At 34.3% G+C, this 9,921-nt stretch overlaps 1 protein-coding gene and 1 long non-coding RNA gene across 2 annotated transcripts; one reads left to right on the top strand and one right to left on the bottom strand.

The window, feature by feature from the left end:
* Positions 1 to 1,206: 1,206 nt before the first annotated feature.
* On the top strand, positions 1,207 to 3,458 carry LOC111997076 (L-type lectin-domain containing receptor kinase S.4). Its single transcript, XM_024029129.2, has one exon. It carries the CDS (start codon positions 1,410 to 1,412, stop codon positions 3,315 to 3,317), a length of 1,908 nt encoding a protein of 635 aa, XP_023884897.2. The 5' UTR covers positions 1,207 to 1,409; the 3' UTR covers positions 3,318 to 3,458.
* A 3,957-nt stretch (positions 3,459 to 7,415) lies between these two features.
* LOC136068276 (uncharacterized) lies at positions 7,416 to 8,510 on the bottom strand. Its single transcript, XR_010629663.1, has 2 exons — positions 8,393 to 8,510; positions 7,416 to 7,860 (listed from the first exon to the last, which is right to left on the bottom strand). It is a non-coding gene; the product is annotated as an uncharacterized LOC136068276 (long non-coding RNA).
* Positions 8,511 to 9,921: the final 1,411 nt, after the last annotated feature.

The raw sequence follows: 9,921 nt of genomic DNA, 5'->3' as shown, positions 1-9,921 counted from the left end.
TTTAATGTAAATAGATGGAAATTTTTAGACGGACTGATATTGTTGCTCTTATATTTTAATGAATAGATTTGTATAGATTTATGTGATATGGCAGTTGACTTTTTGAAGATTTTCCAACAAGAAGTAATTCTTTGTGTTCAGATCTTATATTTTAATTGACTTCATAAAAAAATCTTATATTTTTTATTTTCCTAGAAAAATATAGCTTCTTAAATAAAAAATTAAAAAAAAAACAAAACAAATAAATCTTCTTAAAATAAATTTAAAAAAAAAAAAAAAAAAAGGGTGGCTATGCAAATGTGCTTGACTGCTTGGCAGTTATCGGGGTAAATAACAAATCATGGCTTGGTTTATTTATTATCACCGGCTCTTGTAGTATCTCAATTGCTTGAATACTTATAGCAAGTACCAAGACTTGGTTTATTTATCGGGTTAAAGACTTGGCTGAATAAAAAAAATCATGACTAGACTTGGGTTAAGAAAATGTGACCTTCAATAAAGTCATCGCTTAAAGTCTCAGTTGACAATTCAGTCAACTCAATTGTCACATGATTCTTGAATTGCCCCAACATCTAGTTTTTCTTCAATTTCACAATTGTATTCATATACACACCTTGTGTGTAACTTGTTTTTCTTCAATTTCACAATTGTATTCATTAGACACCTTGTTACACAAACGTAAAAAATGAAATGTGTGTACATTCGTGCATAACAAAATGTGTGTAAAAGGATTTACGCATTGGATTCTTGATCAATCGAACTTCTGATTTTACAATCTATGTATATTCTGATAAACATACCATTCCAGAGAATTACATATCTAGTAGGATTGAGTTGAAAACCAAGCAGAAATCCTAAGTTGAGCAGTGAGCACATGGTTACTTCCATCTCTATCAGATTATATGGTATTACTATTTCTATTTCAGCAATCAATCTTGATGCAATACTGGTTTGTGATAGTAGGTGGACCTCACTAATTAGAAATTTGGGTAATAAATTGACCAGAGTTCTGTAATCGCGGACAGAACAAAGATGAAAAATGGAAAACTTTGATCCAACACTCTAAAGTAAACCATAGCAGAATCATTTTAAATGCTTATAAAAACAAGTTTGTCCTAGCGGGCGTGGGGTGGTGTCGGTTGCCTTCAAACAATTTTAACCGCAATTTGTAATTCCATGTGAAACCATATATATAACCAGATTCCTTTTTCACAACCCAACATACCAAACTAACCAAAATCTCTCTCTCTCTCTCTCTCTCTTTTTCTTTCCATTCTTCAACCAACTAAAGAACAAAATGTGCCCATGCAAAAAATTCCATATATTTCCACACGATTAAAGTCACCTACTGCCCATACCTTAACACATGGACACCCTCTAGTTCACACAGCTTAATTCTGTTCACAGCCATGGCAGAAAGACTCAAACTTTTCTTCTGGGTTTTCTTTGTTCTTCTCCCAAACCCAACAAAATCTCAACTTGATGAGCTATTCTTCAGTGGGTTCAAAGGTGTAGATGTAGCTAGCAACTTGAGCTTAAATGGTGCCGCACAGATCCAAGACAATGGTGTACTTCAGCTAACAAACAAAACGCAGAGACTATTAGGCCATGCCTTTTACTCAAATCCAATCCAATTCAAGAACTCCACGGATGGCAAAGCTTTTTCCTTTTCAACTTCCTTTGCTTTCGCTATGGTCCCCAAGTATGCTAAGCTTGGAGGCCATGGCCTTGCTTTCACAATCTCTCCTACCAAAGAGATTCCAGGGGCTCTACCAAGTCAGTATCTTGGTCTGCTCAACAACACCGATCTTGGCAACTTCACCAACCACATATTTGCGGTTGAATTTGACACTGTCCAAGACTTCGGGTTCAGGGACATCAATGACAACCACGTTGGCATTGATATCAATAGCTTAGTATCCAACAAATCTGCCCCGGCTGCTTATTTTGATGTTACTAATAGTTCGATCCAAGTTCTAAATTTGAAGAGTGGTCAGGTAATTCAGGCTTGGATAGAATATGATTCTCAAAGTAATCAATTAGATGTGAAACTTTCACCTTCATCTACTAAACCAAGGTCTACACTTCTGTCTTTTCACGTAGACCTCTCACTAATTCTTCAAGAATCTATGTATGTTGGTTTTTCTTCTTCAACTGGTTTGCTCTCTAGCTCTCACTATATCATGGGTTGGAGCTTTAAGATGAATGGAGAAGCTAAATCTTTGTCTTTGGATCGACTCCCTGCACTCCCAGCAGAGTCTAAAAGAAACAATAACACAGGCGTAATTGTTGGTGTTTCTGTTTCAGCTGCTTTGGTGATAATTTTGGTGAGTGGTTTGGCTTTTAGCCTCATCAGGAAAATCAAGAAAGCTGATGTGATTGAGGCCTGGGAGCTTGATATTGGTCCACACAGATTTTCTTACAAGGAGCTGGACAAAGCAACAAGGGGTTTTAGAGACAAGGAGCTGCTTGGGTTTGGTGGATTTGGTCGAGTTTATAAAGGGACACTGTCAAATTCAAACAACCAAGTTGCAGTTAAGAGAATTTCGCATGAATCAAAGCAGGGTTTGCAAGAATTCATATCAGAGATTGCTAGTATTGGTCGGCTTCAACATAGAAATTTGGTTCAATTATTAGGATGGTGTCGGCGAGGAGCAGATTTGTTACTTGTTTATGACTTTATGCCTAATGGAAGCTTGGACAAGTACATATTTGATGAGCCTAAAACAATTCTGAGCTGGGAGCAGAGGTTTAATATCATCAAAGGTGTGGCTTCAGGGCTTTTATATTTACATGAAGAGTGGGAACAAACTGTGATTCACAGGGACATCAAGGCAGGGAATGTTTTATTAGATTCTAAGCTAAATGCACGGCTTAGTGACTTTGGTCTTGCTAAACTATACGAGCGTGGCACCAATCCAAGCACTACAAGGGTTGTGGGCACATTGGGTTATCTAGCCCCTGAGCTCACACGCACAGGCAAGCCTACAAAGAGCACAGATGTGTTTGCATTTGGTGCTTTGTTGCTAGAAGTGGTATGTGGTAGAAGACCTATTGAGCTTAAAGCATTGCCTGAGGAGCTCATGTTGGTGGATTGGGTGTGGGAGAAATGGAGACTGGGAGCAATATTTGAAGTTGTGGATTCAAGATTGGGGGGTGAGTTTGATGAGCTTGAAGCTGTTGTGTTGCTCAAACTAGGCTTGATGTGTTCCAACAATGAGCCTAAGGCACGCCCCTCAATGAGGCAAGTGGTAAGGTATTTGGATGGAGAGCTACAACTGCCTGAGGCTGTGGAAGCACCACAAGGAGGGACCTAGGTGACACCGACTTTTTAAATTTTCCATTAAACTCATCATGGACCCACGTGTTGAGTATGATAATTTTTTTAGATTGGTTTCATTAAGTTTATCTTTTGCAAATTGGACTAATTTAATAAAGAGTAATGTATTTTATAATCATATTTTCGTTTATTATAGTTTCATTTATTATAGGAATAATCACAAATGTAATATGTAGGGGCAGAACGCCCAAGAATACACGTCCACATATGTGGTGGGCCTGAGGCCCAGGCCTAGGATAAGAAATCATCCGAGAATGGGAAAATACTGTCGAAAGGGCCAATGGTAATAGGTGAAGAGAACAATGTTGGTCATCGTAGTCCAGAAAGCTTTGTCGAGGACGAGTTCCTTCTCGACTACCCAACGCCGAGGTCCAAAGATGTGATTTACCTACAAGGGCAACCTTCTAGACCATTCCGTAGAGGAAAATAAGTACTAAAGATAAACAGAGAAGAGTATGGCCATAAAATATCTCCAGAAAAAGTTGCTACCTCCACATTAAATGCCCTATAACTAACATTTTGGCCGCATTAATGAGGAAGTGATACCTGAACAGTGGTTTTCAGCCTTACTGCTATTACCTAAGAACTTTGGGAAGGGGTTGATGGGATAAAGATCAACACCAGCAAATCTGACCTATACGTGGATAGTGAAGATGAAAGGGAAACGTAGTATATAAGGTAGGAGAGGTGCCAAAAGAAGTGGGAGGAAGAAAAAGGAAAAAGGGGAGAGAGAACACTGTAATAATCTGAACTAATTTTGTAACCATTATCATTCAATATTGAAAGTTTAGAAATGTGTTGAAAACACAAAAGCAATTTAGACCCCCAATTTAAAGTTACGACTCGATAGTTTTTACACTAACTTAATACAAAGTGCGGAATAGTGTAAATGCAAGCGTGTTTTCGAAGAGGAAACCAAAGAACTCAGCGAAAAACCTCTCCGCCGCTTTTCAAGCAGAAATCGATCCACTAGACAATCAGTTGGGATACATGGGTTAGCAAGAGACCCTTCAAGCCTAATCTACCCGATGTACCTAAGCCCTCCAAGCTCTTACTCCAACAAGGCTTCTCGGAACTATGTCTTGTCTTAGTTCTCCGGATCTCGCAACAAGCTCCATGTTGCATCTTCCATCCTTGACTTCTTTCAATGCTTCCCAGCAACTCCAAAACACTCTTTACACTCTGAATAGGTGTGGGTTGTGTTTGGGTACAAATCTCCTCTCAAGCTATGATAATGGGAGAGGGATGGAGAAGAGACTACAATAATTTCTCACTAAGGATGAGTAACTCTCTCTCAAAAGATGGGTGTGTGTGTTTTGGAAAACCTCTCTAGGGTTTTTCTCTCTGAATAGCCTCTATCACATTTGTGGGTAATGAGGGTATATATAGTATGGGTGAAGGGTAAGAAAGTCACTCATTAAAATCCTTCAGGCAGAATGTTTCGCGACTATCTCGCGGGAAGGCCTTACCCGCGAGACACTCGCGAAAACGACAGCCTGGCATGACTCTTTAGCTTCCAGTCATGTGCTTCTCACATGACTCTTTCGCGGCTTAGCTTCCAGCGACACACCCGCGAGATCCACTGATCTTCAATAAAGCTTGAGTCTTCACCAACTTGATACTAAACCCAATACAATTAAATCCCACAAAATACAAGGAAATGAAATAAAGTAATTACAACATATTTTGTCATGGAATAAAGCCAATATAAAACATAGTTGTAAATCACAACTTTACAAATATATACAAGACAAGAGCTTTTCGAACTGTGCCGAGGACAAATTTTCTTATTCGAACATACTCTTATTTTGTTTGATTGTCTTATAAACCAAGTCTAGTTGTTGTTCCATTCATTAGAGCCTAGTTATTCGACCCACTTTCTACAAATTTATTATTTTGGGCTTATTGGGCTTGAATCCAATTACCTTTTGGGCCGGGGATTCAAATCCAGTCTTTAACATAATATATATAATTTTTGTTGTACCCAAATAAGAACAACTAAATTTTTTAAAAGAATTCAAAAGGTAAGTTAATGAAATTATTCATTTTTTAATAAAAGTTATTTATAACATTTTGTGTATCATTAAAAAGTATGTAGAATTTAGAAATTATTCTTTTAATTTAAAAAAAAAAATCTCAAACCCAATTTGTTCTACCCTACAATCCAAAACACCGAAAACCATATCTAAAAAATTAATAAAACTCAACAAAACTACAATTTAAAATAAAAGAAAAAGGGAAAAATAAAACTCACATCAAAATCATACTCCTTTCGAATATGTAAACATATTAAATGTGATGGAATCAATCCAAATATTCAATGCATAATCAAATTCAAATTTTTAATAAGGCTTTGAAGTCAGACAATAGAAATAGGTGGTTGATCCCAAGCAAAAGTGCTAATTATATCAATGTTATGAATACCATTTTGGTGCTCATTACAGTTTGTCTATTGGAATAAAATATTTCGGTACCAGATTGGTATCGGGTTGTTTCGGCATACTGTTTCAGAGTTACCTTTTCTATACTTTTTTTATTTATAATTTTATATACTTATATTTCCTTATATATTATTGATCAAAATCCATATAATTTATTGAGTCTTAAAACTATAAGTCCATATTTCAGCTAATATATCAATTTCAATCTAAAAATCTACCCAATAATTATAATAATACTATCGATTCTCAAAAAAAAAAAAAAAAAAGTATTCAAACAATTTTACTATTAAAATATTCTCAAAAAAATTACTATTAAAACCGAATATAAAAGCTCAAGTTAAATATTAAATAGTTTTAATATTTATATATTACGTGTGGACCCACATAAATAAAGCCTAAAACTTTCTGTCAAGTCTCTTTGGCATTTCCAACACCTAGTCATATGTTAGGTTCACAAAACAAGGCAATGAAAATTCAAAATAGAATGAAGAAGGCCAGCAGACGTAAAGGAAAAAAAAAAAAAAAATAAAAAAGAAAATGATGAAGCAGCAGCAACTGCCTCTACCATGCCTGGTTCTTCCGGCAACTGTTGACGTGGTGGAAATGCTGCTGTAAAGGGATGAGTACGTGAGCCATTCAACTTTAAAGGATCGAAAGTTAAGTATAAATTATATTATTCATTTATTGGCTGAAATTCACCGAAACAGGCCGGAATGACCAGAACGGACCGAAATGAAGTGGAATTTAGGCCGAGGTGGAACAAGAGGGTGATTCATAACAATGAATTATATACATGATGGTTGTAACTCTTTTTCCTTAATAATATAAAAATAAATAAATAAATAGAAAACCATGAGTACAATTCCAAAAGGGGAAAAAAGTAGAGGAAGATTTTTGACAAAAAGAAGAAGAAATATTGTGTAAATATTGTTGTAATCTAATCCAACACGTGAATAATGAATAGATAAATAAATAATTTAAACACAAAATTGAATTTATTTTCTTAAAAAAGTCTTAAAAATACACTAATGAGATGAGAAAGATGAAGAGCAATATAAAATATTCGTAAATACTTTTAAAAATTACTCAAGTATCTAGGAATATCATATAACAAAGACATAACAATTTAATGCTAATTTGTTAATATTGTAAAGCCAATATATTTTATATTTAATATTGTCAAAAAATTAAAGGTAAAAAATAAATAAGAAAAAAATAATGATGTGGTGGGTGAGGTGACTCAACAAGAGTGTAGCAATAATAAATGTTATGTTTTAGCTATTACTTATATATATATATATATGGATCGATTTTCACTATATTCGATAATAATAAAATAAAATAAAATAAAATAGAATCTCACTATCCTTCAAATTTTGAATTTGTTCTCTCAAAATTTAGAATTAATCTAGTAAAAAGTATATTAAATCAATAAAAAATAAAATTTAGTAAAAAAAAAAAAAGCCCCATCTAGCCATTACTTAGCCTGTGGCCCTCCAAATACCAACAAAACCTCAAATTTCCTTTAAAATTTTCAAAATTATGGCTTATTTGGATTGAAGGGGGAGTAGAGTAGAATCGGTCAAATAATATGCTAATTTCTGGATTGGTTGTATAGAGAAGAAGCCACCTAATAAAAAATTATACATTGAAAAGTTATATTTATAGGATATATGTAGATCAACATTGAAAAGTTTCAAAATCAACAAGTGTACAACCCTGACCTAGGACTTCCCATTCCAAGGAATACATACAAACCTCACCGCCTCTCCCATCCCATCCCCTCACACAAGAAAAACTAGGAATTTTTGGAAAACATGAAGGGGAATGCATCTATCCAAGACAGTGGCAGTGGCAGGCTGGCAGCAGCTTATTACATTCTGAAACTAGCTCCCTCTGCCTTTTCTCATGAGACAGAGTCTTTTAACATTTCCTTACTTGGCAAAGGCACACTCAATGCACAATAAATCAATGTTATAATACTAATTGAGCACTAGCCTCACAAAATTTGCCAATCATTAAACATGCTATGCTAGCAAATTTAGTTAGATTCACTACATGTCCTTGCTTGAGTGCCTCCTGCAATTACATTTGTTAAGATTCAATATACAACTACCAAGTATCTCTTGCATACATGCCAAGAGCCTTATAACTCAACTGGTACCTCCTCATGTTTCCAATAAAAACATTTACGGTTCAAATCCCCCACAACACCATCAAATTATTAAAAACAATAAATAAATAATCTTGCATATTGCTACAAATCCCATCTCAACCTAAGATCAAATTGTCAGTATCAAGTATCACATCTTTTTTTTTTCTCTCTCTCTCTGTCTACTATTAATGGGGTTTTTCCTAATTTATCAATCACAATACTAAATCTTAGTTATTTGCCCAAATGTGCTTTCCATCTAATCAGCCTGTAAACATACTTGACTTGAATTGTATTTGTACTAACCATTTCATCAAACATGTAATGAAGACTTACAAACTCTCTTCAAAATCAGAAAACTCTTAGAAATTTAACATAACCAGAAAGCAAAAACTAATAAGATTCAAAAACAATTCAGAAAAAAATAAAATCTTATACAATGAATGAAAATGGGCTCACCATTGCTGTGATTTTTGAGAGAAGATCTGAGAATGGGGACCCATTTCCTATGCAAATGGATATGATGCAGCAATAGAAACAGATTGGCCTCCCCACAAAAAGACGAGAGGGACAGAGACAAAGACAAAGGCAGAGAGTGGAGTCAGTGTAATTGAGGGATTCGTAAAGTAGTTTTGTTACTTTTGCAACAGTAGTTGCTGAATTATAAGGGTAAAAATGCCCCCAAAAAAATCGACAATATACCACTGTTTTGAAAATATGTAGAAATTTAGCACATTTTTTGAAACTTTGTTGTGAAACTCAAGTTTCAAAAACTCAAGTTTTTTGAAAAAAATGTACTTAGAAAAATTTTGAAAATTTTTTATGTACCATTAAAATTTTTCAAAATTTTTCCATGGTACTTGAGTTTATGGAACTCAAGTACCATAAAAAACTCAATTTCGCCACACTCAAATCCCCAAAAAGTGGTAGATTCCTACATATTTTCGAAACAGTGGTAGATTGTAACATAATTTACAAAAATGTGTTATTTGGCTATTTTCGCCGAATTGTAAGTGTTAATAAAGAATTCGATAGTTTCAAGTGTTTTACTAGGATTCTTCTCAATGGAAAGAAGAGAGAGGAACATGGAGGATGGATGTAACCTGCTTTGCTTTTCTCAATTTACCTCTCTCTCTCTCTCTCTCTCTCTCTCTCTCTCTCTCTCTCTCTCTCTCTCATTGAACTTTCTTTGGATTTCTATCTCTATTCAAACTATCATAGCTATTCTATCATTTGGGAAAATTTTCATTTTAAACCCTATATTTTTGGGTGGTAAGAAATCAAGATCTAAACTTTATAAAATAATAAATTGTACCTCCACTTTTTTTAATGTAATAAATTAAACCCAACTTGTCACTTGTTATTGTTAATTTTCAAGTAGGGGTTGCAATTGGGTTGGGTACTTTTATATATAGAGAGAGAGACATGGGAAATCAGATGAGTTGGGTTGAGTTTGGGTCAGGTCAATTGAGTTCGGGTTGAAAACAAGTTCAAATAAAAAATGTCATTTCAAATGAGTTAGAAACAGATGGGATTGGGTTGGGTTGGTTGGCTCATATTTTTCACATGATTTTTTTTTTTTTTTAACCATGTATTTGTCACATAGTAAGTCATGTAGCAAAATTACTTTGTGTGAAATTCATTATTTTGAATTCACCACTTATATCAAGAAAGAGTTCAGTTCAACAAATTGATATTTGTTCAATAATTATAAAATTATACAAATCCCTACATTGTTAATCAAAAAATATAGCACAAAGTCTAGTTTATCATTTGAAAATCTAATTAAAACAAATACAAAAGTTTCACTACTACACAATATCAACTTCGCAAAATATAAAACAAAATTACAAAGAATAAAAACATATAAAAATTTAAAATCCTGAAAATTAATATCATTATTTTCAATTGCATTGTGTTTGTGAATGCCAAACGGAAGAAGTTTAATTCTTACAAGTTCAATATAAGTTCTGATAGTTTTAGATTCA

Source organism: Quercus suber, unplaced genomic scaffold (assembly GCF_002906115.3).
Source record: "Quercus suber isolate HL8 unplaced genomic scaffold, Cork oak 2.0 scaffold_107, whole genome shotgun sequence".
Taxonomy (NCBI): domain Eukaryota; kingdom Viridiplantae; phylum Streptophyta; class Magnoliopsida; order Fagales; family Fagaceae; genus Quercus; species Quercus suber.
Note: the sequence above shows the minus strand (reverse complement) of the source record. Positions and strands in the feature narration are given on the sequence as shown.